Raw genomic sequence first — 27,992 nt, 5'->3', positions numbered from 1 at the left:
GCACATAATAAAAACTAAATAAAAGTCTTTTAGGGGACTAGAAAGGGAACATTTTATTATTTTATGTATGTGTGTAATTTTCAAAAAAGGTATAGAGTTCTGCATATACTAATCAAAACTTTTATTTTATAAAAGCTACTTGCTAGATAGGCATTATGTGGTATGCAATTATACATTTCAAATAAGGGAAAACAATCGATATCTTGATGTGTAAGAAGACAAATTTCAGGAGACAAATCTGTCCAACATAACTAAAAGGATCTGGACATTATTACTTAAAAATCGCTGAAATAGAAAAGGTATTAAGTGTTTAACAGATGTTTCTGCTGATGGAAAAATGAATCTTAAAAAAAAAAAAACCCAGTCTGCAAAAACATATTGATTTACAAGCCCAAAATATCTCCTACTTTCAATTCTTGTATACCTTGAATGAGGTCCATATTAAATGGAAATATAATGTTAAATTATATTAACATGCTAAAAAAATTCAATTGCTAAGGTACTATATATAACTTCATATCTTTAAATGTACTCCCAGAATTATAAAAAAATAATTTATCAACTGCTACTTAGTTATTAATAGTAAAAAGTAATATCACTGGATATGTCATTTTTTCCCCTATTGCTTTTATCACTATCGTATAATGTAGAACTTCCAATCCAGTATGTTTTGTCTCAGTATTCAAGCTCATAAGTACCTTAAAAAATAGTTCTAGGTATGTTGGTTTAAGGCTCAGTAAACAGTAATCAAACAAATGTCTTAAAATAGATTTTTTTTCCCTCATAAAGAGAATAAGATAGCCAAGGTTTTTTTTTTTTTCTTTTGTAAGCTTGCTTCAATATTACTGTTTTGTCCAATCTTTTTCTAGTTAAAAAGCCAACAAGATAAAAGGATGGTGAATGGCCTCCAATCATTGATATAGGTTTGTTTGTATTTGTTTAAGCCAAAAACCTTTGAAAATAGTTTTATTCTGGCAGCATATTAGATAAATTCTCAAAAATTCACATTTTCTTCAAAAAATTTTAACTGGCGAGCTTTCACACTGTAAGTCACATACTTTTCACCCATGTGCTCCTGCAAATGTACCTATTTGGGAAACATTAAAAAAAAAAAAATCAGTATATAGTAGAAATTAAACAACATACTCCAGTGCACCAAAGGGGGGAAAAAATCACAAAAAAAAACTTAAGATATTTAGAGACAAATGAAAATGAGAAAATACCAAAACTTATGCGATGCACCAAAAGCAATGCTGAGGAAATAATTTATAGCTATAAATGCTTATGTTAGAAAAAGATTTCATGTCAACGACCTAACTTTATAAGCTAAAGTAGTAGAAAAAGAACAAATTAAACCTAAAAGTAGCCAAAGGAAGGAAATAATAAAGATTAGAGCTGAGAAGAATATAACAGAGAACAGAAAATTAGAGAAAAATCAATGAAACGAAAAGTTGGTTCTCAGAAGATGAACAAAACTGACAAACCTTTAGCTATACTAAGGAAAAAAAAGACTCAAATTACTAAAATCTGAAATGGATTTGGGACATTACCACCACTCTAATGAAAAAAAATGAAAAGGATTCTAAGGGAATACCATGAACACCAACAAGTTGCATAATCTTGGACAAATTCCAAGAAACATAAAACCTATCGAAACTGAAGTACTAAGAAATAGAAAATCTGAATATACCATAACTAGCAAGGAAACTGAATTAGTAATCTAAATCTGCTAACAAGGAAAGGTGCTGGAACTTTGCTGCTGAATTCTGCCAAACGTGGCCAGGAACTGTTTTCAGTCCTTCTCAAATTCTTCCGAGAGTTAAGGAGGAGGGAGCACTTCCTGGCTCATTCATGAGGCCAGCATTGCCCTGGTGCTAGGGCCAGACAGGGAGACTACAGGAAAAGAAAAATATAAACGTATATCCCTTATGACCATTGATGCAAAAATCTTCAACAAAATACTAGATGATTAAGATGTTCATGAGAGATACTGGTTTTATGTTTGTTTCATGTTAGTGTCCTTGTTGGGTTTTGATATCACAGTTCTGGTTTTCTGGAGAAATGGAAAATGTCCCTTCTTTTTCTGTTTTCTAAAGAATTTGTGTAGGATTTGTGTTATTTCTTCCTTAGATGATTGGAAGAATTCACCAGCAAAGCCATCTGGGCCTGAAGTTTTCTTTATAGGCGAGTTTTACTTTTTCTAGATGCTACGTTTAGGCTTTGTATCAAGGCTTAGTTAAATTCATAGACACAGATGTAAGAATGGTGGCTCCCAGGAGCTGGTAGGGAAAATGGGGAGTTTTTGCTTAATTCGTACAGAGTTTCAGTTTTGCAAAATGAAAGTAGTTCTAGAAATGGATGGGTAATGTTCGCACAATTATGTAAAACATACTTAAGGCCACTGAGTTCAGTTCAGTCCTCAGTCGTGTGTGACTCTTTGTGACCCCATGGACTGCAGCATTGAACCAAATACTTAAAAATGGTTAAAATGATAAATTTGAAGTTACGTGCATATGATTAAAAAACCAGCATGTGTATAATGCACTGTTAAACCTATAGAGAAATGTAACATATTTACGGAAATTAAACAACAGACTCCTAAACAACCAACCTTATAGAAATAAAAAAGATTAAAAAGGATTTCTATTAATAATTGCCAATTATGAATAACTTTGCTTTTGAACTGTGGTGTTGGAAAAGACTCTTGAGAGTCCCTTGGACTGCAAGGAGATCCAACCAGTCCATTCTAAAGGAGATCAGTCCTGGGTGTTCTTTGGAAGGACTGATGCTAAAGCTGCAACTCCAATACTTTGGCCACTTCATGCAAAGAGTTGAGTCATTGGAAAAGACTCTGATGCTGGGAGGAATTGGGGGCAGGAGGAGAAGGGGAAGACAGAGGATGAGATGGCTGGATGCCATCACCAACTTGATGGATATGAGTTTGAGTGAACTCCGGGAGTTGGTGATGGATAGGGATGCCTAGTGTGCTGCGATTCATGGGGTCGCAAAGAGTCGGACAGGACTGAGCGACTGAACTGATGGATAACTTAGATGAAATGGACAAATTCCTAGAAAGACACAGATTTTAGAAACAGAAGAACAATCTGAATATAGTAAGGCACTGAATTCACTAACAAAAAACTACTCACAAAGAAAAGCCCAAGGACTTCCCTGGTGGTCCAGTAGTTAAGACTCCATCCACAATGCCAATGCAGGGTGTGAGGGTTCAGTCCCTGGTTGGGGAACTAAGATCCCACATGCCATGCAAGATGGCCAAAAGATATATATATATATATACATGTGTATATATATATACGTATATGTGTGTGTGTGTGTGTGTGTATACATACACACACACACACATATGTGACTAAACACTAAACACGTATGTGTTTAGTCACTCAGTTATGTCAGACTCTTTACAAACCCATAGATTGTAGCCCACCAGGCTCCTCTCGGAATTCTCCTCCATGGGAATTCTCCAGGCAAGAATACTAGAGTGGGTTGCCATGCCCTCCTCCAGGGGATCTTCCCAACCCAGGGATCAAACCCAGGTTTCCCGCATTGCAGGCAGATTCTTTACTATCTGAGCCACCAGGGAAGCCCATATATATATTCATATATATAAGAAAAGCCCAGGCCCAGATCCCAGATACTTTCATTGGTGAATTAATTCTATCGCAAACATTTCAAAAAGAATTAACACCAGTTCTTCACTAATTCTTCCCCCAAAAGATGAGGGAACACGCCCCAGCTCATTCTGAGGCGAGTACTGCCCTGATAACAAAACCAATAAAAAATATCACGAGGAAAGAAAACTGAAGATCAATATCATGTGAACACCAACACAAAAAACGCTCAACAAAATACTAGAAACATGACTCTAGCAACATCTAAGAAGCAGTACAGACCATGACCAAGTGGGACTTATCTCAGGAATATAAGGATGGTTTAACATCCAAAAACAAATTAATGTAACACCACATAAAAAAAAAAAAAAAAACACAAACATGATCACCTAAATACAAAGCATTTGACAAACCTTACACCTTTTCACGATAAAAACACTCAGCAAACCAGAAATAGACAGGACCTTCACCCCAAAAATATAAAATAAAATACCATAGAGAATAAAACAAAATAAAATTAAATCCTTAAAAAAGGGGGGGGGGGATCTTCTTCAACCTGAAAAAGAATATCTAAAAACTGATAGTTAACATCATAATTAATAAAGACTGCTGCATCTAAGATCAGAAACAAGATAAGGATGTTTACTCTCACCACTTCTATTCAACATTGTAGTGGAGGTTCTAGCCAGGGCAATATGATTCAGCAATTTCCACCCCTAGGGAGATACCCAAGAAAAATGAAAACGTATGTCCACGCAAAAACTTGTACACAAATGTTCATAACATTATTCACAATAGCCAATAAGTGGAAACAATCTAACTGTCCATCGCCTGGTGATGTGGCACAGCCACGTTCGGCCATATAAAAGAAGGAGTTTTCCGTGTGCTATAACATGGTGAATCTTGAAAACATATGCTAAATGAAAGAAATCAAGCACAAAAGACCACATAGCTTTTTACAATTCTACTTAAATGAAATGTCCAGAATAGGCAAATCTACAGAGAGAGAAATATGAATGGTTGTTTAGAGGTGAAGGGCCTAGAGGACAATGGGGAACGACTACCAGTGGGTACAGGGGCTCTTCCGGGAGTAATTAAATGTTCTAACATTGACTGCAGTGGTAAATGGGTAAAATGTATGGTATGTTAATTATAATCCTAAAGGCCAGTAGAAAAATCCCATAGCGTAAGCAGCTGGCACAGCTACAGTTTGGATACTCACCTCTCTTTCCAATTCATCCTCCTCTTCCAAAATATCATACACCTGCTCTAAAAGCTGAATCCCCAGGCCCCGAATTACATCAGCTCTTAAGACTTCAACTATTCTTCTGATTTTTTCAGAACCTGGCATGATCGCTAAAAAGCAACAACAACAGGGAAAAATGAACTTTCACCACTTCAGCAAGAACACAATGATTTTTTTAAAAAATCTTGTCATGTTAAGATTCTTTTCACTTTGATAAGAGTTTGGTTTAATGACTTCATGTATTTTTAATGACTGAACTTAAGCTTCATATCTCATTACCATCTCCTAAAACTAAAAACTGCAATTGTCTAATTTGAAGAAAATGAAAAATTCCAAATGTGTATTTATTTACATTTATTGTTAAAAATAAAATTTCATGCAACTTTTCAGGAACACAACTATTACATAAAATAAGATATATTTTTATGGAAATATCCAAAGGAAATAATTAAAAAAACAAATTTGAAAACATTAGATCCTTAGTTTGATACATTTCTCCAGTAAACATACGTTCTCCAGTTTGGTGTAAAACAATAAACTGACCACCTGAAGGTAGCTCTTTAAAATGGAGTTCCTCTGCCTCTTCTGCAACTTTCCCATGAAGTATTAGCGTGTCCCGATACTTCCGATGAAGTTTAAATTCTGACACTGGATCTGGTACTGGGAGATCTTCATAGCTCTCTTTAGAGTCCAACTTCAGAGTCTGAGTCATCAATTGTACCAAGTCAGTCATTTCATTTGTATGACCTTTACTGGGAAGAAAAGGAAAAAAAAAAAAAAACTGCTTCATGACAATTTTTCACTGGAAATTAAGAAGTTCGGCTTCCCAATGAACAAGTAAGTTCTTACAGACAGACCCCTCCACAAATAAGTATAAACTCTGGACAAAATACAAAAGTTAACTATGAGGGCAATGGAGAATGTATAAAATTTACAAACAGATTCTGGAGGGGAGTTAATACTTCTAGCCTAAGGACAGGCCATAGGGAGCTAAAGTACAAAAAAAAACCCCACAGTCTTACCTGCAGAACCACGTACCAGAGTTCAAGACCACCACTGCCCCTAGAAAGTAAGTAAGGAGTCTTGGAAAGGAGAGAGCCAGAAAGAGAAGGCCCCTGTTTCTGTGTATAAATTCTGCCCAACTATTTCTAAGTAATTTAACTATATACAAGCACAAAGTTCAAGAATATTTAAAGGAAGATAAAAATATCAGCACCTAATGGGATAAGATTAACAATGTCTGGAACCGAGTCAAAAATACCAGATATACAAAGCAGGAAAACAGCACAAAATTAATAGAAACAGATCCAAAAGTGACACATGTGACAATTAGTAAACAAAGGACATTAAAGAGGTTATTAAAAATTTATTCCATATGACCAACACAGAGGAAGCATTAGCATGTTAAGGAAAGGCAATGAAGATAAGACCCAAACTGAACTACTAATGATAAGTACAATGTGTTCAATACATCGGATGGGATTAACAAATTAGATACCGCAGAAGAAAAGATTAGTAAACTTAAAGAGAGAGCAATAGAATCTATAAAAAATGGAACAGATGGGAATTCCTGGCAGTCCGGTGGTTAGGACACTGTGCTTTCACTGCCAAGGGTGCAGGTTCAATCCCTGGTCAGGGAACTTAGATCCCACAAGCCAAGCGGCATGACCGGAAAAAAAAAAAAAAAAGGCGGGGGGTGCAGGGGATAGAGAAAAAAAAGTCTAAAAAAAAGGTGAACATCATCAGTGATCTGTGGGATAACTTTCAATTCAGTTCAGTTCAGTCACTCAGTCGTGTCTGCCTCTTTGCCACCCCATGGACTGCAGCACGCCAGGCCTCCCAGTCCATCGCCAACTCTAATATACATGTAGGATCCTCAGGAGGGAAAGAGGGGATCCAAAAAAATATTTGAAGAAATAATGGCCAAACTGATGAAAATAATGGCCAAATTGATAAAAACTAAAGCCACAGATCTAAAAAGACATAAGAATTCTGAATGAAAATCAGATGTGTTCACTGAAAGAGAACTTTAGTCCCAGCATATACCAAAACCATTTACAACGTTATTAATGACAGTACTATAGGTCTGAATGCTGTTATAAATGTACATTTAAAATGAATTCACAAACAAATGGGATTTGAGCAAACTTATAAGCTTTTGCACAGCAAAGGAAACCATAAAAAAAGAACAGATAACCTACAGATTAGGGGGAATATTTACAAACAATGTGACCAACAAGGGATTAATTTCCAAAATACATAAACGGCTCATACAATTAAATAACAACAACAACAACAAAAAAAAACCAATATAAAAATGGGTAGAAAACCGAAACAGACATTTCTTTAAAGATGGGATACAGATGATCAACAGGCATATGAAAAGATGTTCATCATCGCTAATTATTACAGAAATGAAAACAAAACTATGATACTACCTAACACCAGTCAGAATGGCCATCATTAAAAAGTCTACATATAATAAATGTTGGAGAGGGTGTAGAGAAAAGGGAACTCTCTTACACTGTTGGTAGGAAGGTAAACTGGTGCAGCCACTGTGGAAAACAGTATGGAGGTTCCTCAAAAAATTAAAAATAGAGTTGCCATATGATCCAACAATCCTATTCCTAGGCATATACCTAGAGAAAACTATAATTCAAAAAGATACATGTACCCTTATGTTCAAAGCAGCACTGTTTACAATAGCCAATGCATGGAGACAATCTAGATGTCCAATGAGAGATGAACAGACAAAGAAGATGCGAGATAGTTACTGAGCCATTAAAAAGAATGAAATAATGCCATCTGAAGCAATATAAATGGCTTATCATACTAAGTGAAGTAAGTCAAAAGAGAAAGACAAGAACCATATGACATCACTTACTTGTGAAACCTAAAATGTGACACAAATGAACATACCTGTGAAACGGAAACAGACTCCAAGACAGAACAGACCTGTGGTTGCCACAGGGGCAGGGATGTGGGAGGGAAGGACTAGGAATTTGAGCTTAGCAGATGTAAACTATTACATATAGGATGGATAAACAAGCATGGACATACAGGATGGATTACTACTGTCTAGCACAGGGAACTATAGTCTATTCCTGTGGTGAACCACAGTGGAAAAGAACGTGAACAAGAATATACATATGTACTGAGTGACTTTGCTGTACATCAGAAATTAACACAATATTGTAAATTAACTATACATCAATAAAAAAATGTTTAAGTTAAAAATAAAATGAATTCAAATAGAACCAATTTATGAAGGGAGATAAACAGATAAGAACTTACCCTTCCCTGGAATCCCCATCTGATTTATCAGTTGAACTGGTAGAGGAACTTAACTCATCCTCTGAGAGACAATGGGTGAGCTTCCTTTCCTATTAATTTTGTTTGGAAAAACAAAATTTCACATGACAACACAACCAGAATGTAATACACGAAACAGTCTTAGACGCAACGTCTAGCCACAAAGCGCACCTAGGTTCAATGACAGTAGAACTACTGGACGGAAAACTTGAAGTGACTTCACCAAATCATGTCCTAGTTCACCCATGACGCTCGTAAGCGAGCCCTAAAGAACACCAAGGTGAAGTTTTGTAAGTTCCTGGAAACTCTCAGCTATGAAGACGAGAGGGGACAAACAATTCTGGTGTTTCAACTTCTAAGCAGAGGGCTGGTACCATAAAGAACGTTAGTAATCTAAACAAGACAGAATGCCACTTAAATTAAAAGTAACCTCAGTTTGCTCACATATGAGACTCTTTGTTAAATGCTTAAAAGGATTACCAGATATGCTATGGTAAGTCACTTCAGTCGTGTCCGACTCTGTGTGACCCCAGAGACAGCAGCCCACCAGGCTCCCCGTCCCTGGGATTCTCCAGGCAAGAGCACTGGAGTGGGTTGCCATTTCCTTCTCCAATGCATGAAAGTGAAAAGTGAAAGTGAAGTCGCTCAGTCATGTCCGACTCTTAGCGACCCCATGGACTGCAGCCTACCAGATATAATTATACACAAATGTTTACAACTTTGGAAAATAGAGAGGACTATCTTAATTAATGAAACAACTAAATCATAGACTATCGTTAAAGGGAAAAAAATCATTAAAGGACAGGAAGTTTCCTTTTTTTTTTTTTTAAGAGATGTTTTCATCTCATGGAATGGAGAGGCATTGTAACATAGTGACCTAATGAATGGATTTTAAGACCTTGTTGCCTGTGTTTGAAACCTGGCTCCTCCGGAAGTTTCCTTTTTAAAAAAAATAATTATATGCTCCTAGAAATAATGTCAAAAACTGGAATACAGAAAATTGAATAATTATTCTCAAGGTATGAATTATTACACAGAAAAGTGAATCTGGGTTGAACACCTTGCAAATACACATTCTGCCACCAGATGGTGCTCCTACATCATCCCTGGGCCAAAAACTAAGGTACTTCAACACAAACGGGAAACAAAGGAAGAAGCAGCTTGCGAGACTAAAACCTGGCCATGTCGTTTGGTATATTAACAGAGCAGTATAAGCAAAGTGTTGCCGAGTGGAAGCCATTTGGAAGTATTAGACTACCTAAGAAAGATATTAACTAGGCTGCCAGGTGTTTACAAGAGTGCCTGAAAAATTCAAACCCTTAATGAAACAAAATTATTTTAATTATTATTGATGGGTTCTTTTCCTTATTAGAGAAAGTGTGAAAGATGTAACTTAAGTAGCACTGTTCCAGAAGCAGAGCTGGCACATATGAGGTTTACCACATTAGGCTTGCCAGATGTGGCCATGTCCACCTTTTCCCTTGGGACTACGTAATGTACCTGAGCAACACTGCAGTCGGAAGATGACCTTCGAGCAGGGCTGAGGTGGTCTTTCTGTGGTTTCGCTGGTCCCGCTGGACCCAGAGAAGCTCTCCTCACTGCAGGGCCTGAAAAAGTGACCACCCCCAGCAGTTCTTTGTGGTGGACTGGCCTCAACAGAAGAGTGCTTTGTACTGGGGTACAGAAGATACCCCAGCAAGGGCCAGCCTAAAGGAACTCAGACAGCATATTCATCATCATTCTGGTGCTGGGGACACCTCAGCTCAAATCTCAGCTCCAGGTCTGTAAGTGTCGTGACCTTGGACAAGTTACTTAACCCCTCTGACCCTCAGTCTCCTCAGCTGAAAAATATGAAATGAGATAATGCCCTCAAAATGCTTACCATAATGTTTGAGCCACTGTCAGCATTCAATAAATGGAAACTGCTAGAATATGTTGTCTTTAGATAACAGCAATAGGAATGATCGCAGCCCTCAGCCCAGGGCAGCACCATTCTCCTGGCTTCCTCTCTCTGTTCCTGAGAAGAGAGCACTTCCTTGACCAACAGACTCTAAACATGGAAACAAATTAAACTCTCACTTGATTGCTTTCCTGTTTGAAATTTCCCAGGCGTTACTGCCATTCAAAGCTCTCTTGCTCTCTTTTTAGTATCCTTCTTCCTTTTAATAACACAAGTTCCAGATCCAACACTATGCTCATTTTTTAAAAGGCTTGACTAGGAAATTTCAAAAATTCTTCTGAATTGGTTTCCCAAATGGATTACTGATACTGGAAATTGAGCAACACCAATAGCCTCCTTTAGATGAAGGAAACAGAATAATGTTACCTGAGGGGAAGATCTCTTCCTGTGACTGTTTCAGTCGCCTCCTCTCTCTTGCTGATAATGGTCGGTCCTTTTAAAGAAAGTTAGAGTTACTTCCATTCCTACTCACGACTCTTTTTTCTTTTTAGGGGCCACGCCACACAGCATGCAGGATCTAAGTTCCCTGAACAGGAATCAAGCCTGTACGCCCTGCACTGGACCTAGTCTTAACCACTGGACCACCTGGGAAGTCTTCCCTATTCACTCTTCTTATAACACCTACAGTATATGACATATCATCCAGCACTACAGGAAAGAGCACAGCACAAACCTTTAAGGAGTGTCCCTTTTTTTCATTTTTAAAAATTCATTCATATATGTATGTATCTTTGGCTGTGACGGGCCTTCATTGCTGTGTGGGCTTTTCTCTGGCTGCAGAGAGCAGGGGCTACTCTCTACTCGTGTTCGCGGGCCTCTCACTGTGGTGGCTTCTCTTGTTGCAGACCACAGGTTCTAGGGCCCACAGGCTTCAGCTGTTGTGGCACAGAGGCGCACGGGCTTCAGTAGTTGCAGCACACAGGCTTAGCTGCCCTGGGGCATGTGGAATCTTCCCAGAGCAGGGATCGAATCCATGTCCCCCACATTGGCAGGCTAATTCTTAACCACTGGACTACTTCCGTGAAGGGAAGTCTGGAGTGGCCATTTGAAACTAGTTCACATCAGGGTTACAACTACTTGCTAGGATGATCAGAGCCCTCATTTCTAGGAAAAACTCATTTGTCTAAGGGGAAATGGGAATTCTGCTTTCCTACACTCAGAATCCACTTGGTCTCCTTAATTAACTAGACATGACCAGATTTGGAATGATAGAATCTGTCCAGTTCAATCAAAGCTTCTGTTGAGAATCACAAATTTGCACTTTCCAGTGTTTGGCAAAAAGCAGACCTAAGATGTTTTCATATAAAACCTCACAATATAAGCAGGATTTATTTTACCAAAAAGCTTTATAATAAGGTTTTTTTAAAAAATCCAACATATACTCTCACAAACCTTTGATGATGCTATCTCACTGCCCCTCGAACTGTTCACAGATCCAGTGACCACTCTACTTTGGTTTTCAGCATCTTTTTGTGTTGATGTACATTCCATTTTTCCAACAGTGGGAAGAGAAGGCAAAAGGCAAGGCGGAGTCTCTTGGAACTTAAATAATTAACAAAGAGGGAGAGACTATAAATTTCATATACTATCCACCTGCAAAGGTCGCCCATGGGTACATTTATGTCTTTGTCAGTGATTCCCTCAGAACTTTAAAACATTGTATTTTGGTGGGAAAGAAACTCAGCCAAAAGTGAATGACCACTTAAGAAACCATACAGAGAGGATACCTGTGAAAGTTACTTCCAGAAATGAGAGGGTGACACGATCTCATGCAGAAGTTGAGGGAGAAACTATTCATTAACATGACATACGAGGAATCAGAGATTCATCTTTGTCGGCCTGTTCCTTTAACTCTCAAAATGAACGGTCCATCCTTGCTGGAGAAGGTACAATTCTTACTTTGCTTCCAACTCACTGACATTTAACAATTAATACTTAGCCTTTCTACCTTTCTCCGTATGTTCCTCAGATTTTGTATGTACCTTTTTGGCACATCATTCTAAATAGAAATGGAGCTTCCTAAAATCTGTTTCACAAGCAGCAGCACAGTGACTTATTCCAATGAGGTCTCTGCTGACCTGTCTCTTTTCTCCACTGTGCTCAGCGTGTTCTCTTTTCTTCTGCCGCCGCTGTCGAGACTGGGAAGGTTCAGACCCAGAGCTGTGTGGCTGTAAAGCTGGGTGGATTCTGTCCTGTTTTCCTGTAACACATTCACCACCAACTTGATCCTTAAAGACAGAAAAATGAAATAAACAAACAAACAAAAAACCAAAGTAGAATAGTGAAATAGTCTTTTGAACTTCTAAATGACTGAACCCTCCATATCTATTTTTAAAATTAAAAATGAAAGCAGGAACTGTCTTTCTCAAAATGAATGCTTATTTTCAGTGTTGATAGGCAAAGACAAAATGCTGGCATCAGTTATCTATGTATTCTGGGTTTTCTTCTCTTTTCCCAAATAAAAATAATTTTTTCAGTTACTCTGTTATAACCTGAAACTTCCGATGTTCAATAAAAAATCTTTTATAACTTTTAATAGGTGTTCTATTCAGAAAACTAACAAATGTTTTTAATATACACATACTTCCCATGTAAACATTAGTTCTGCGGATGTCCTCTGTAAACACCAAGAAAACACCACGAGTTTGGATTTAGATGGAGTCACATCTCCCTCAACCTTTGTTTCCTCATCTACAAATGGGTACAATGCTTCATACTGATCATGTGAATAATGGAGGATTAGAGAAGACTGGGCACGATAATACTTAAGACCATATCTAGCACATATTAGATGCTCAGGAATCAGGAGCAATTTCTAGCAGTAGTAAAGATAAATTAACTTTTAAATTATAAAGATCACCAAGGACTTGGTATTTTATTTGGATAGCTGGTTTGAGAAACCAAACATTAAAACAAAATAGCTTCTTACATTAATTTTTAATTTTTAACTATCAGAATATCTAAGTTTTCAAGAAGATGGACACTGGTAATCAAATGTCATTTAATCAACACATTTTTATCAAAAAGCCCACTATGTGGTACATGTTAGAAAGAAAAAGGAAAAATGTGACATGCTAGCTAAACAAGGATGTTACGTGTTAGTCGCTCAGTTGGGTCTGACTCTTAGTGACCCTATGGACTATGGACCACCAGGCTCCTCTGTCCATGGAATTCTCTAGGCAAGAATACTAGAATGGGTAGTCATTCACTTCTCCAGGTGATCTTCCTAACCTAGAGATCAAATCACGGTCTCCTGCACTGCAGGCAGATTCTTTACCGTCTGAGCCAACAGGGCCCAGATAATAAAAATGAGTGATTTAATTCTTAAAAGTGAAATAAATGTTTCTCTGCTGGTATTAAGTATAGAATATTTAAAGCTTACACATACAAGAGTAACTGTTCAAATGAATTAAGGAGTTTTTCCATGAAATCCAATTGGTCTTAAAAAAAAAGTCTCCCACTGTTATCAACAACAATACAATAACAACAACAACAAAAAAGAAATGCCAGACATGAAATTCTATCAAACAAAACAAAAAACCTTGCCCTCTAAAGCCTGATGTAAGAAACACATTTATCAGGAACAAAACAAGAATATAAATTCTTATCACTTCTATTCAACAATGTACTAGAGGTTCTAGCCAGGGCAATTAGACAAGAAAAAACAAAGTAAGAAATACAGATTAAAAAGAAAAAAGGATCTCAATTTGTAGACGATGTGATATTATATTCAGAGAATTCTAAGAAATACATTATTAAAAGGTTATTAAACCAATAAATGAGTTAAGCAAGGCTATAGGATAAAAATTTAATATATAAAAATTAATAATATTTCTATACCAAGCAATATACACTATGAAAATGAAATTATGAAAACAATTCCATTTACAATAGAATCAGAATTTAACAAAAAATGTACAAGACTGGGACTTTCCTGGTGGCCCAACGGTTGAGAGCCTGCCTTCCAGTTCAGGGCACACAAGTGCAATTGCTAATCGGGAAACTAAGATCCCACATTCTGGCTTTCTTTCTACCCAGTTACCCATTCATTTGGAAGACTAAAGACGAATGATGCAGAAACAGGAACAAAACACACTAATGGAGAATTGCAAGTACCCTATAAGAGGGCAAAGAAGGGATCTAAGAATTCCTCAGGTCCTATCCTTTGGTTCTGTTACATTTAAACTCTTACATGGAAATAACAGATTTTCCTAAAAGCACAAGAACACAACCCACATCTTTGTAACTGCACTGTTCAATCCTCTCTCTGAAACCAACACCTTGTGCATGTCACTCACCTGGTCTTTTGGTAAATTTTGGTCTTTGTTTAGGGGCTGCAGAGGCTTCATTGGGTCATTCCTTTCTCCAGTGACACAGTGAGAGGACAATGTGGGAATTCGGTTTCCAGGTAGAGCACTGGATTTACTGTTCTGCAACATCTCCGTCACTTGAGAAACATTACATTTACCTTCCAGTTCATTAGAGGCATCTAGGTGCCCTGGTGGGTTCTCTTGAACTAAGCCGTCATTCATTGAGTTCCTCCTCTCTGTAGGTAAGATGTCAATATTCACCCTACTGATTGTGGCTAGTGAGTCCACAGTATTGCTTATGTCTGGTTTGTAGATGTGGTCTTTCAGACTTGTGGGTATCTTCAAGGGGCCAATGACTACAGGTTTCTCCTGGAACAAACATTTGTCTTCACCCTGAGTGAAAACACGCTTCCAAGTTATTATATACACCATATAAAAAATTTAACTCAAAATGGTGCTGCAAGTTCCTCAGGAAGTTAAACATGGAATAATCATAAGGCCCAACAATCCCACTCCAAGGTATATGCCCCAAGAACTAAAAGTACAGACTCAAACAGGTATTTCTACACCAATGTTTATAGCAGCAGTATTCACAATGGCAAAAGATGAAACAATCCAAATGGCCATTAGCAGGCGAATGATTAAATAAATATGGTGTATACATATAACGGAATATTATAAAGCCATAGAAAGGAATGAAGTTCTGATAACATGCTACAATATGAATAACCTTTGAAAACTTGCTAAGTGGAATAAACTAGGAGCTAGACATAGAGGAAAAAATGTGTATGATTACATTTATATGAGGCACCTAAAATAGGCAAATTCAGAGACAGAAAGTAAGTTTGTCTGCCAGGGTTACCGGAGTTTGGGAGTAGGAGCAACAGGGAGCAACATTTCTGTTCGGAATGATGAAAGGTTTTGGAAGATATGGTGAACGGCAGCACAACATTGTGAATGTAATTAAGACTACTGAATTGTATGCTTTAAAATGGTACAAAATGAAATTAATTGGTTAAAAATGGTATAAATGCCAAATTTTACATTGCATATGCAGGAGACGTGGGTTCGATCTCTGGGTTAGGAAAATCCCCTGGAGAAGGAAATAGCAACCCACTTGAGTATTCTTGCCCGGGAAATCCCATGGACAGAGAGGCCTGGTGGGCTACAGTCCATGGGGTCACAAAGAGTTGGACACAACTTAGCAACTAAACAACAAATATTTTATGATAATACAAAATTGTGAATGGATCAATATGTAAATATATGAGCTAAAACTATAAAAATCCTGTAAGAAAACACAGGCATATATCTTCATGACCTTGGATTTGGCAAGGGATTCTTAGATATGAGTATGGGCAACAAAAGAAAAAACTATATATTAGACTTCATCAAAACTGAAAATTGTGCATAAGAGAATATTATCTATCAAGATATTGAAAGGACAACCTACAGAACAGAAGGAGATATTTCTAAATCATGTATCTACTGAGGGTCTAGTATCCATACTATACAAAGAACTCTTAGGACTCAACCATAAAAAAAAAATCCAATTAAAAATGGGCAAAGGACTTAATAGATATTTCTCCAAAGAAGGCTTTCAAATAGCCAAAAAGTTCTATATCATTAGTCAAGGGCAAATCAAAATTACAATAACATACCACTTCACATCCACTAGGATGGCTAGAATTGGAAAAATAGAAAATAACAAGAGTTGGTGAAGTTGAAGAGAAATTGGATTTCTCAGGAATTTCTGGTAAAAATGTGAAATGAAACACTAATGAAAAACAGTATGGTCACTGCTCAAAAAGTTAAACATCAATTACCACATGACCCAGCAATTCCCTTCCTAGATATTACACCCAAAAGAATTAAAAACAGATACTCAAACAAATATTGTACACAAGTGTTCGCAGCAATAGCCAAAAGATGAAAACAACCCAATATCTACCAGTGAATGAATGGATAAACAAATTATGGTATACAAATACAATGGAGTATTACTCAGACATAAAAATAAATGAAGTACTGATACATACTACCTGGATTAACCTCAAAAACATGTTAAGTGAAAGAAGTCAGACACAAAAGTTTACATATTGTATGATTCCATTTATAGCAAATATTCAGAACAGGCAAACCCGTACAAACAGAAAACACACAGGTGTTTTATAGGGACTGGACGGAGGAGGGAATGAGCAGTGACAACTTAATGAGTATGGGGTTTCCTTCTGGGTGGAGAAACTGATTTGGAACGATGTGACAGAGGCGATGGCTACACAGTACTGTGAATATAATGAATGCGATTAACTGTTCACTGTAAAATGGTTAATTTTATTTTATATAAATTTCACCTCAATTACAAAAACCTTCTTGAAGTTATTACAGCACTGACTTCACCAACATTTTATTAATAATAGGCATTTGATTAACTTCCCCAGTATTCCTTCTTTATACTATAAAATTAACAGAAATCTAATGAAACTTAATCATTTCACATAGAATAACTAGCTTAGGTAACCTATCATTTTAATAATTTCTAGAACACATATCCTTTAAAAAGAGACATACCATTACATATGTCTTGGAGCTCTCAGAAGAGTGTGATTGAAGGGGAACTACTTCATGACTTAATTCAGCCTTTCCAGGAACCACTGCAGCCACAGGCTTGGATTTAGAGTCACCATTTTTAACATTATTTTTGGAGGTTTTTCTTTATGAGGAAGAAAGAGGGAAAAGTTATTATTAATACAATGAAGTTTAAAGGTTTCTATATATGTGAGGAAATGTGCATACATGTTACAACTCCTTTGTAGAACTTCTCCTTTTTTTTTCCTTCTTTTATTTTTTGGCCACACCACACAGCTTGCAAGATCTTAGTTCCCTGACAAGAGATAGAACCTGGCCCTCCTGCAGTGGATGTCTGGAATCCTAACCACTGGACTCCCAGGGAATTCCCATATAACTGCTCCTTTTATGGAGAAAAGTCTTCTAAAAACCAGGGAGCATTCAACAAAACACTTGACCAGTAATCTTCAAAAACAATGATGGTCATGAAAAACAAAGAAACTAAGAAACTGTCAGAGATCCAAGTTGACTAAAGAGAAATGAGGAGTAAAATGGTATGCTGGACTGGATCCTAAAGCAAAAAGAAGGACATTAGTAGAAAAACTGGTGAAAGCCAAATAAAGTCTGTAGTTTAGTCAACATCAGATACTGATGCTTTCTTAGTTCTGACAAATGTACCATGGTCATATAAGATGTTGACAAGGGGAACTGAGTGAGGGTTATATAGAAGCTCTCTGCTTTATTTCTGCAACTTTTCTGTAAATATAACATTGTCCTAAAATTTTACGTCTATGAAAAATTGCCTCACAGTTAGAAATACCAGGATTATTTTCAAGTTTCACGTTTGTAATAACACACAACTGCTCTGCCAAGTTTAAAAGTAAAATGATTAGTATACTCAGCCTTGACTTGCAGAATAAATGTTTACAGGAATAATATCCCCAACTGTTTTACAATGGAGCTAAACCTTTGGAGAATTCAAGGAGAGCATGAAGACCAAAGGTACAGAAGGCCAAAGGTCTGCTGGTGGTAAATTATAGGCAATGTAAACAAAAATATGATCCTCCTTTATTCCCTGGGGCCTTTCTAACATTGCCTCCGAATTAACAAGTCAAAAGGCAGAGACTGTGAAGGTCTTGTCCAGCTCTAAGTCTTAGATCCTGGAACACCTATTCAGTGAAGGTAGGACCTGCAAGTCAAAGAATTCTATATGAGTGAAGAAGGAACCTTATAAAAGCCCTATGAAATTTGAGTACTATTTTTTAAATGCAACTATTATCTTACACAGCACATAATGTAATAGGCTTCTTAGATGATCTGTCATTTTAATATGATTTGTGAAACATAATCCTTTTAAAGGACTCATACTCAACATGCTTTGGAACTCTCAGAGGAATGTGAAAGTGATTCCTCCAATGGTTTTCCAGATTTCTGAGTTTACCAATTAAGCAAATCTCAACACTTGTTCTAATCATGCAATTCTACTTCATGTTTTTAAAAAACTCATCATAAATTATCACACATGAAAATTATAAAAACCACCCTCTTTTATTCCATCTATTTAGCCCAGCTATTTGCAAGGGAAATAGCTTACGCCTTCGTGGCCTCCAAAAACAAGGATATTTGGCGCTTTATGTAAGGCTGCCTCAAGATGCTCCTCACAGAAGGTCTTTCTTCAGGTCTCTTGCTCAGCATAGTTCTTATCAGTTCTGCCAGCTCTGGGCTGTAATCTTTTGGCATTGGTGGCAGCTACAAAGAGAAATCAAACCACAGGGATGACTAACAGTCTTAAGAAAAGTAAAAGACAGTAGAGATTTCCCAATGTACATTTTTAAAAATCATTATCCACAGGAGCAAAAAATAGCCAGCATCTTAGTTTACAGAAAGCTGACCTGGCATCTTGGTTATAACAGCAAGTTGTACGATTATAACATTTATCTTTCAAACCACCAATTCCATTTGAGGACTGTCTCCTTTATAAACAAGAGCATGAGTTCCTAAAGATTTAGATGCCAGGATGTCCACTTCAGTGTTGTTCTTGTAGTAGTGAATGACTGGAAACAACGTAAATGGCCATCCACAGGGTACCTGGGGAATACAGTATGGTGTGTGTGTGTGTGTGTGTGTGTGTGTGTGTGTGTGTGTGTGTGTGTGTGTGTGTGTGCATGCACGTGCATTCAGCCATATCCAACTCTTTGCGACCCCACAGACTGTAGCCCACCAGGCTCCTCTGTCCATGGGACTTCCCAGGCAAGAATACTGCAGTGAGTTGCCATTTCCTACTCCAGGGAATCTTCCGGATCCAGAGATTAAACCTGTGTCTCGTGTTGTATAAAAGGAGATAGGGTTAGCGCTCCCCTTGACAAGGATGGAAGAGGCTCTCGGGCCTGACAACATGCATACGGTTAAGGCATTGCCACCTACTTCCTGGCATCTAACCACTGTTTTTCCATTTCATGCCAGTCAGAATGGCTGCTATCCAAAAGTCTACAACCAATCAATGCTGGAGAGGGTGTGGAGAAAAGGGAATCCTCTTACACTGTTGGTGGGAATGCAAACTAGTACAGCCACTATGGAGAACAGTGTGGAGATTCCTTAAAAAACTGGAAATAGAACTGCCATATGACCCAGCAATCCCACTGCTGGGCATACCACCAAGGAAACCAGAATTCAAAGAGACACGTGTACCCCAATGTTCATCGCAGCACTGTTTATAATAGGCAGGGGATGGAAGCAACCTAGATGTCCATCAGCAGATGAATGGATAAGAAAGCTGTGGTACATATACACAATGGAGTACTCAGCCATTAAAAAGAATACATTTGAATCAGTTCTAATGAGGTGAATGAAACTGGAGCCTATTATACAGAGTGAAGTAAGCCATAAAGAAAAACACCAATACAGTATACTAATGCATATATATGGAATTTAGAAAGATGGTAACGATAATCCTGTATGCGAGACAGCAAAAGAGACACAGATGTATAGAACAGTCTTTTTGACTCTGTGGGAGAGGGCGAGGGTGGGATGATTTGGGAGAATGGAATTGAAACATGTACAATACCATATGTGAAATGAATCACCAGTCCAGGTTCGATGCATGAGACAGGGTGCTCGGGGCTGGTGCACTTGGATAACCCAGAGGGATGGTACGGGGAGGGAGGTGGGAGGGGGGTTCAGGATGGGGAACACGTGTACACCCGTGGCGGATTCATATTGATGTATGGCAAAACCAATAAAATATTGTAAAGTAATTAGCCTCCAATTAAAATAAATAAATTTATATTAAAAAAATAAATAAATAAACCTGCGTCTCTTGCATCTCCTGCATTGGCAGGTGGATTCTTTACCACTAGTGCCACCTGGGAAGTCCCATACCCTCCTAATAAAATACCAGGTAGCCTTTAAAAAAATAAAAGCCTTACAGATACCAACCTGGAAAGATGTCCCTCATATGCTAAGTCAGAAAAGCGGGTTGTGTACAACAGTGTGTGTAGCCTGACTTCACTTCAGTTACTTTTTTAAACATACACACCCAGAGCAAAGTCTGCATAAAGACAGGGAAAGCCAGGAAGGCTATGCAACAAATGGTCACCAATGGTTATCTCCAAAGAATGGAAATGGATGACAACGGAGAGAAATTTCACCCCTTTCCTTTTTGGTTCTTTAGTGGAATTATTAAGTAGTGGATGTAAAAAGCAAATTTTACTTTTGATGTGTTTTTTAATTTTTTTTTCAAATTAAAACATTAAATATGTCTTGGTGTAATATTAAAATCAGTAAGTGATTCATAGCCTCAAAACTTAAAGGTGTGTGGATGCCTGATACTGCAGACAGCAACAAGTCTCATGAAATTCATATATAAAATTTGTCACTCTAGCATCTATCTAGTGATTATGATTATCAAAGGAACAACAAGTTCAGACAGAGCAGACTCATTGTAAATGGGGTTCATTTAACCATAAGGTACTTAGGAGACACTACCAATAGGCTCAGGGCATGTGCACATCCTGAGGCTCTAAGGTTGCGGTTTTCAAGAAGCCAATTCTTCAGACCCACTCAGCCACCTTAAATTAATATCAAGGAAAGATCAGTTCCTTCTCCTATAGTTCAACCTTCCCCACACATGGGACCCACCATTCTTAACTATCCACCCAACTATCCCTTTTACCAGTAGCTACTTTCAAAGTTAGATTAAATTAACCTTGCTCCGTATATTAAAAACAATTAGTTCCAAAATATTCTTTACCTTTCCTTCAATAATCCGATAAACTAAAGAATTCATGTCTTTTGCATTGAAAGCATGCTTCAGGGTGGCCATTTCATAAACACAGCATCCCAGAGCCCAAACATCAGACTAGAAAAAAAAATTAGTAAATGGTGAAATATCAGAATGCCTTATTTACATTTTCCTCTTGAAAAAAAAAGACATTTTCCTTAAATTGATTCACAGAGAATTCTTCTGACTTAATATTCTGATGGATTCTAAAATTATGACTACTGCCCTAGAGACAAGGTGAGCTGGCAGAAACAGCCCAATCCTACCTTGTAGTTGTAGGGTTTGTTCGAAAACAGTTCAGGGCTCATATAGTACGGTGTGCCAATGAGGGTGCTAGCCATGTCACAGTGGTTCTCAAGCACGCGGGCAATTCCAAGGTCACCCACTTTGATGATATTTGTTCTTGTCAGGAAGACATTTTGGGTTTTTAGATCTCGGTGGAGGATGTGTTTTTCATGTAAATACTGAAGAAAAAGAACATTGTATTCAATATAAATACACTTGTCAACTTATTTTTGACTTCTTATATACCATCAACAACTGTGTAAGTTAAAGAGCCTTAGTTACCTATACATCAAAACATTATTGCTATATAGTCTGTAAACAAAAGGTCTAATTCACAACTTTCCAAAGTAAGAAATTAAGTTCTATGCATTAATTTGCCCAACTTCCTTCACAATTGTTCCCTGGTGCCTTGACAGTCATACCACCTAGCATTATACAGACCCAGTTAAAAAGCATGCTTTCAAACTGCCATTGAAGGTAGACAACTTAGACAAAGTTAGATGAACATTCCTCTCAGGCTCATGAAATCTTCAGGTTAATAATGTTTTCACCTATAATAACATCACTTTTATTTAGAGTGAAAAAACTTATATTTAAACACAGTAAACTCTGGACAAGTCAGACTAGTCCCAGAGTGACATTTCATGAACAGTCTCACTTTTGAAAATATGTATATTAAAACACAAACATATTTCACATTTATGCTAACTCTGCCACAGCAGAGGTAAAGCCCAAAGCCCCAGAGTTTAGGCACATTAATTAGCTTAACCACCATTCAGTACGATGCAGCTGACCAACAGATAACAAATACGGTCATTCTTTGGTTTTTCTCAATTAAGTGCCCTTAAAATGGATTTTGCTATAATATTTAAATGAATAAAGAACTATCTTCCCCAGCCATCAGATAAAATCCATGTCTGCTTCAATATAGTATTTGCTTATTCAGAAATATTCCAATGCTAAAGCAAGAGGGACTAGGTCATCATAATTGGAGTTTTTAAACGTTTTTTCTTTTTTTTTCATGAATAAATCTGGGGAATCATTTCCCTAAAATCCCCCCAGCCATCCTTCTGTCACCTTGGAGCAAGTGAAATGCTCTGAGTCCCGACAGTACCTGCAGAGCCATGGCGATCTGAACAAACCACTCCACCACCTGACTCTCAGGCAGAAGCCTCCCTTTCTGCTCTTTGAGCTTTCGGTACAGATCACCTCCTTCACAGAAGCCCATGACGATGTACAGCAAACCGTCCCCACCCTCCCACGACTCCTTGTAGGTGACAATGTTGGGATGCTTCAGCTGAGACAAGAGCTGAGCTTCCTGTTCAGCAGCTCGCCGCTCTCGGCTGGAGGCATTTCGGAGGTTCAGCTTTTTGATGACATACTGCAAAGAAAACACATGTTTTTACAATATGGAAACAAACATACAGTATTATAGATTCAAACATATTTAAGGTGTCTCCTAAGTGTCCTCAAAAACAACCTTGTGGAGACTGCTACATAACCTATTTATTATTCACAAAGCACTAAATTGGGGAAAACATTTGTTATCATTAACGATACTTTTTACAGGTTAGACTTAGAGCAGGGTATGGGGTCACAAAAAAATTTACACTTTCCATCTGCATTTTACAATTTCATTAGTGGTTAAAAATGAGTCCACATTAATATACCACTGAATCAATCATAAAATCTGTAGAAGAGATTCTTTAACCTCTTAGTTCCTCCTACAAAGGTGCATAGAATATGACTTGAATATACATCTGCAGACAGAATGGGTTCATGGATCACATTAGATTCTCAAAGGGATCCATGGTCAAATAAGGCAAAAATCACTTATCCTCAATGTCCAAAACCATTCTTACTTAAAAATAAAAAAGTCAATGTCCTTCAGCACCTAATACATTGCCCTTGATCAACTGATATACCAAACAATTCATTATTCAACAAACACCATAAATGTGTTTTGCAAAATGTAAACTACTGCTCAACCATGACGCGCTATTATTACTGCCAGTATTGCATCCTCAGCTCAAAAAGTCCCCACTCCTCACTGCCCAATGAATAAATCTCTTCTGCCTGCACTGGTGTTCCAGGCAGAGTGACCAGCACCTGAAACAAGGCAAAACAGGCAAGACGACCTTATACTTATGGGGACATCTCCTCCCAGTTTGTCTGGGGCAGTCACATCGTCCTGGTGTAATTATTAATAGTGCCTCCTTTCAGTTTTCAAATTGTCCCAGTTTGTCCCAATACATTACATGCTCATCTTTTTTATAAACCACATTAAAGAACTGGTTCATGATCCTGAGGGTACTGGGATAAAGTGCAACATTAGAGGCATGTTTCAGAATGATCATTGAGACTATAATGAAAATGATGAATTGGAGAAGGGCAAGTATAATGACAGGGAGGACAAGCCGGAGGCTATGGCCACAGCTTAACTAGAGATAATGATGTCCTGGATGGGAAAGGTACCCGTGGAGATGAAAAGAGGCCAGCTGGCTTAGTGGACAGACAAATAAGGTGGTGGGAATGAGGGAAGGGAAAGGGGGATCCCAGAATGACTCCCAGGTATCCAGCTTGGGCAATGGGATGGTTGGTGGTGCTACTCCCTGAAATGGGGACCGGGAGAGCAGGTTTGGAGGAAAGGTAAGAAGCTGAGTTTTAAGAGTTCAGTGGTCTCCAGGTCCGATGGAGTATGGGGCCCTTCACTGAAAGAGAAATCATTTCAGTTCAGTCACTCAGTCGTGTCCAACTCTTTGTGACCCCAGGGACTGCAGCATGCTAGGCTTCCCGGTCCATCACCAACTCCCGGGGTTTACTCAAACTCACGTCCATCAAGTTGGTGATGCGACCCAACCACCGAATCCTCTGTCGTCCCCTCCTCCTGCCTTCAATCTTTCCCAGCATCAGGGTATTTTCAAATGAGTCAGTTCTTTGCATCAGGTGGCCAAAATATTGGAGTTTCAGCTTTAGCATCAGTCTTTCCAATGAATATTCAGGATTTCCTTTAGGATGGACTGGTTGGATCTCTGAGCAGTCTAAGGGACTCTCAAGAGTCTTCTCCAATACCACAGTTCAAAAGCATCAATTATTCAGTGCTTAGCTTTCTTTATAGTCCAACTCTCACATCCATACCAGAGAAAGCAATGGTACCCCACTCCAGTATTCTTGCCTGGAAAATCCCATGGATGGAGGAGCCTAGTAGGCTGCAGTCCATGGGGTCCTGAAGAGTCAGACACAACTGAGCGACTTCACTTTAACTTTTCACCGTCATGTACTGGAGAAGGAAGTCAACCCACTCCAGTGTTCTTGCCTGGAGAATTCCAGGGACGGGGGAGCCTGGTGGGCTGCCATCTATGGGGTCACACAGAGTCGGACACGACTGAAGCAACTTAGCAGCAGCAACTGCACATCCATACGTGACTACTGGAAAAACCATAGCCTTGACTAGACTGTCCTTTGTTGGCAAAGTAATGTCTTTGCTTTTAAACATGCTGTCTAGGTTGGTCATAACTTTTCTTCCAAGGAGTAAACGTCTTTTAATTTCATGACTGCAATCATCATCTGCTGTGATTCTGGGACCCCAAAAATAAAGTCTGTCACTGTTTCCACTGTTTCCCCATCTATTTGCCATGAAGTGAGGGGACCAGATGACATGATCTTAGTTTTCTGAATGTTGAGTTTTGAGCCAACTTTTTCACTCTCCTCTTTCACTTGCAGCAAGTGGCTTTTTAGTTCTTTGCTTTCTGCCATTAAGGGTAGTGTCATTTGCATATCTGAGGTTATTGATATTTCTCTCGGCAATCTTGATTTCAGCCTGTGCTTCATCAAGCCTGGCATTTCTCATGATGTACTCTGCATGTAAGTTAAACAAGCAGGATGACAATATACAGCCTTGAAGTACTCCTTTCCCAATTTGGAACCAGTCTGTTGTTCCATGTCCAGTTCTAACTGTTGCTTCTTGACCCGCATACAGATTACTCAGGAGGCAGGTAAGGTGGTCTGGCAGTCCCATGTCTTTCAGAATTTTCCACAATTTGTTGTGATCCACAAGTCAAAGGCTTTGGCCTAGTCAATAAAGCAGAAATAGATGTTTTTCTGGAACTCTCTTGCTTTTTTGATGATCCAACATATGTTGGCAATTTGATCTCTGGTTCCTCTGCCTTTTCTAAATCTAGCTCGAACATCTGGAAGTTCACAGTTCACATATTGTTGAAGCCTGGCTTGGAGAAATTTCAAGCATTACTCAGCTAGCATGTGAGATGAGTGCAATTGTGCAGTAGTTTGAGCATTCTTTGTCATTGCCTTTCTTTGGGACTGGAATGAAAACTGAACTTTTCCAGTCCTGTGGCCATTGCTGAGTTATCCAAATTTGCTGGCATATTGAGTGCAGGACTTTCACAGTATCATCTTTTAGGATGTGAAATAGCTCAACTGGAATTCCATCACCTCCACTAGCTTTGCTCAAAGTGATGCTTCCTAAGGCCCACTTGACTTCGCATTCCAGGATGTCTGGCTCTAGGTGAGTGATCACACCATCTTGGTTATCTGGGTCATTAAGATCTTTTTGTATCCCTCTGTGTATTCTTGCCACCCCTTAATATCTTCTGTTTCTGTTAGGTCCATACCATTTCTGTCCTTTATTGTGCCCATCTTTGCATGAAATATTCCCTTGGTATCTATAATTTTCTTGAAGAAATCTCTAGTCTTTCTCATTCTATTGTTTTCCTCTGTTTCTTTGCACTGATCACTGAGGAAGGCTTTATCTCTCCTTGATATTCTTTGGAACTCTGTGTTCAAATGAGTATAGCTTTCCTTTTCTCCTTTGGCTTTCACTTCTCTTCTTTCCACAGCTATTTGTAAGGCCTCCTCAGACAACCATTTTGACTTTTTGCATCAGGTGATGGCAAGAGTGAACATCGACATTTTAGGAATCAGTGAACTAAAATGGACTGGAATGGGTGAATTTAACTCAGATGGCCATTATACCTACTACTGTGGGCAAGAATCCCTTAGGAGAAATGGAGTAGCCCTCATAGTCAACAAAAGAGTCTGAAATGCAGTACTTGGGTGCAATCTCAAAAATGACAGAATGATCTCTGTTCGTTTCCAAGGCAAATCATTCAATATCAGGGTAATCCAAGTCTATGCCCTGACCAGTAATGCTGAAGAAGCTGAAGCTGACTGGATCTATGAAGACCTACAACATCTTCTAGAACACCCCAAAAACATGTCCTTTTCATTATAGGGGACTGGAATGCAAAAGTAGGAAGTCAAGAAATATCTGGAGTAACAGGCAAATTTGGCCTTGGAGTACAAAACAAAGCCAATCAAAGGCTAACACAGTTTGGCCAAGAAAACGCACTGGTCACAGCAAACACCCTCTTCTAACAACAAAAGAGAAGATGCTACACATGGACATCACCAAATGGTCAACACAGAAATCAAATTGATTATAGTTTTTGCAGCCAAAGATGGAGAAGCTCTATACAGTCAGCAAAAACAAGACTGGGAGCTGATTGTGGCTCAGTTCATGAACTCCTTATTGCCAAATTCAGACTTAAATTGAAGAAATAGGGAAAACCACTAGATCATTCAGGTATGACCTAAATCAAATCCCCTACAATTATACAGTGGAAGTCACAAATAGATTCAAGGTATTAGATCTGATAGACAAGAGTGCCTGAAGAACTATGGATAGAGGTTTGTGACACTGTACAGGAGGCAGGGATCAAGACCATCCCCAAGAAACAGAAATGCAAAAAGGCAAAATGGCTGTCTGAAGAGGCCTTACAAATAGCTGAGAAAAGAAGAAAGAGGAATACTTGCCAGGAATACTTGCCTTTAGGTCCTGGGAATGGATGCTCTCACGGAACTAAGGATAGCTGGGGAAAAGTGTGCAGATTAAGAAAGCCAACTACGACTACAAAGAGAATGCCAGGGAGTTCGGGGCGCATATGACAGGAAGGGCTGTCCTAGTCTTGATGGTCTGGGACGATTTTCCTGAGGAAGTACCATCCGAGGTGCGAGGTGCGTCCCCTTCACACAAGCGGGGCTCAGCCCTCGGACGGCGCCTTCGGAGAATCCCTGCCTGCCCCCTTCCCTTGCCGGGCCCCAACTCCGCCGACCTGCCTGCCGTCCCGCCGGTGCCTCACAAGCGTCACCTCCCCGTAGCTGCCTTTGCCCACGACACGCAGGTAGCAGTAGGCGGTCAGGGGCATGATCCTGGCGCGGACCCACAGTCGGGATGCGGCGGCAGAGGTGGGCGGGGCGGCGAGCGGCAGCGGGAGACTCCGCTCATGCCCGAGAGGATGTGGTACCCGCGGCCGCTGAGGCGCCCTTGCCGGGGCGCCAGAGCGGAGGCCCGACCCACCGCGACGCCGCTGCCATAGCGATCCCG

General features: G+C 38.9%; 1 protein-coding gene and 1 non-coding gene across 8 annotated transcripts; one reads left to right on the top strand and one right to left on the bottom strand.

Annotated features, from left to right (window-relative positions):
- Positions 1–106: 106 nt before the first annotated feature.
- Positions 107–27,991, bottom strand: NEK4 (NIMA related kinase 4). 7 transcript variants are annotated; one of them, XM_024982583.2, is made up of 15 exons: positions 27,721–27,991; positions 22,704–22,970; positions 21,571–21,768; positions 21,275–21,382; positions 18,620–18,774; positions 17,029–17,170; positions 14,446–14,850; positions 12,226–12,375; positions 11,540–11,689; positions 10,514–10,580; positions 9,688–9,794; positions 8,170–8,258; positions 5,419–5,627; positions 4,852–4,985; positions 107–1,087 (listed from the first exon to the last, which is right to left on the bottom strand). In XM_024982583.2, the coding sequence occupies exons 1-15, from the start codon at positions 27,811–27,813 to the stop codon at positions 995–997; spliced, it is 2,367 nt and encodes a 788-aa protein (XP_024838351.1). In that variant the 5' UTR covers positions 27,814–27,991; the 3' UTR covers positions 107–994. The 7 variants fall into 7 exon arrangements, with proteins under 7 accessions (XP_024838351.1, XP_005222831.1, NP_001095414.1 ...); XM_005222774.5 differs by having other exon boundaries at positions 5,422–5,627; NM_001101944.2 differs by having other exon boundaries at positions 5,422–5,627; positions 27,725–27,981.
- On the top strand, positions 19,350–19,475 carry LOC112443566 (U6atac minor spliceosomal RNA). Its single transcript, XR_003031977.1, has one exon. It is a non-coding gene; the product is annotated as a U6atac minor spliceosomal RNA (small nuclear RNA).
- Position 27,992: the final 1 nt, after the last annotated feature.

This window comes from Bos taurus, chromosome 22 (assembly GCF_002263795.3).
Source record: "Bos taurus isolate L1 Dominette 01449 registration number 42190680 breed Hereford chromosome 22, ARS-UCD2.0, whole genome shotgun sequence".
Taxonomy (NCBI): domain Eukaryota; kingdom Metazoa; phylum Chordata; class Mammalia; order Artiodactyla; family Bovidae; genus Bos; species Bos taurus.
The sequence above is the reverse complement of the archived record's forward strand: the minus strand, read 5'-3'. Positions and strand labels throughout refer to the sequence as shown.

What these genes read in the sequence shown, in the direction of transcription:
- NEK4 (XM_024982583.2), bottom strand. Translation starts at nt 27,813, where the DNA reads ATGCCCCTGACCGCCTACTGCTACCTGCGTGTCGTGGGCAAAGGCAGC. An exon ending in AGATCGCCATGGCTCTGCAG is followed by an intron (nt 21,769 to 22,703) that starts GTACTGTCGGGA and finishes CTTTTTCTTCAG; the next exon opens with TATTTACATGAAAAACACAT. An exon ending in GTGAGATAGCATCATCAAAG is followed by an intron (nt 10,581 to 11,539) that starts GTTTGTGAGAGT and finishes TTTCTTTAAAAG; the next exon opens with GACCGACCATTATCAGCAAG.